The following is a 1724-nucleotide window of genomic DNA, read 5'->3' as shown; positions in this document are numbered from 1 at the left end:
CCTGACGATTATCCAGTTTTTACGTGATGATTATCCAGTTTTTACGTGGATTATCCAGTCTTTACGTGATGATTATCCAGTTTTACGTGATGATTATCCAGTTTTACGTGATGATTATCCAGTTTTTCGTGACGATTATCCAGTTCTTACGTTATGATTATTCAGTTTTACGTGACGATACATATTCATTATACAGCTGCTACTCAAAGAGTAAACATGTATACGTGCGACATTTGCTCCAAGGGGTTTGCATATAAAAGTGGACTTAGTCGTCACGCTAACAAGCATAAATCTATCACATTTCCCTGCGACACATGTGGAAAGAAATTTACAAGACAGTACAACTTAATCGCTCACAGGGAAACCAAACATCAGCAGATTATTGATAACAGCGAGCTAACCGCCCACGACATGAACAGTACCTGTAATACAAAATATATATACAGACCCCTCGACTGCTATGATAATGAAACGTTAAACATGGATAATGATGAACAATTAGAAACAGATTGTGAGAGCAGCGAAGATATGCTAGAAAGAGAGAGCGGAGACGATCCCGACAAACTTGTAAATGATTTACGCTATTATATCGAAGAGTGTCGTTTGACTAAAGAACATCACCTCTGTAGTGGCATTATCAACAAGCTACATGATATGGGAATAATTCAGTAACTTACCAATCATCTCCACCTCATCATCTTCATTTGTCTTTAGATGGCCGATCTGTGTACAGAATTATAATCGTCTACCATGAACGATTTATGTTTATGCTGGATACTGCCTTCTCCTATCATATACCAGTCAGTTGCAATCGAGATATCTTCCTGCGAATGTTGTATTAAAATTTTTGGTGGTCCCAATAGATCTTATACATCCTTTTCAAACGTAGTGGTTGTTCAGAATGGCTCTATTAACTAGCATTGATGCTTCATCCTCACATTAAAAATCAGTCTATTATGACGAAAGCATAAAATCATCTATCGTGGACGTAAGATTGGACATTTGAAACAGCACAAGGTTTTCCTGATAATACCAGCGCCTATTGTATAATCGTACACGAACACTTCCCACTTAGCGAAATCGTAAAGAATTTAGCTTAAAAAATAATATGTAATATAATAATATCATATGAATCTAAATAAAACATTCAGATGCAGCAGGAGGAACTGTGAGGATCTTTTCCTTTGGATATACAACCTATTGCAGCAATGAAGAAGAAAACAGTTACTTTCGACGAATCTAAAAATAAAGTGTATCTAATGAAAACGTGGACTTTTGCATCTACTGCAGCTCGGCGTAGATACTGGGAATCTTTCGCTGTGGACAGACTTAGATTTAAAAGAAGAATTAAAACGACTTCCAAAATTCTCGAGCTGTTATTAGATAAACACCTTGAAAAAATTCGCCAATTAAAATCCGAAATAACACACTACGATAGCCAATGTGAAGTGACTAAACAGTTTCAAAAGATGAATATTCAAGACAAGTGGGATGACGTATTTACGAATCCTCATCGATTTTCTGCAACGAAGGATGGACCTACATCTACAAGAATTGTACCAATTACGTTATAATACATTTATTATATTTTAATATGCTTAATATATGTTTACTTATCCTTGTTTGTTTTATTTCCTCTCCCCCTCTACTTTTCAGGTATAAGAAAAACCAGTTATATGGCTTTACAAATTATTATGTAGCTCATTCGTTTATAGGCAGTGGTC

The 1724-nt window shown here is 35.7% G+C and overlaps 1 protein-coding gene across 1 annotated transcript; it reads left to right on the top strand.

The window, feature by feature from the left end:
- Window positions 1-216: 216 nt before the first annotated feature.
- LOC111691482 (zinc finger protein 133-like) lies at window positions 217-672 on the top strand. Its single transcript, XM_023454405.1, has one exon. It carries the CDS (start codon window positions 217-219, stop codon window positions 670-672), a length of 456 nt encoding a protein of 151 aa, XP_023310173.1.
- Window positions 673-1724: the final 1052 nt, after the last annotated feature.

This window comes from Anoplophora glabripennis, unplaced genomic scaffold (assembly GCF_000390285.2).
Source record: "Anoplophora glabripennis isolate ALB-LARVAE unplaced genomic scaffold, Agla_2.0 scaffold258, whole genome shotgun sequence".
NCBI lineage: Eukaryota > Metazoa > Arthropoda > Insecta > Coleoptera > Cerambycidae > Anoplophora > Anoplophora glabripennis.
This window is presented reverse-complemented; position numbering and strand designations above follow the sequence as displayed.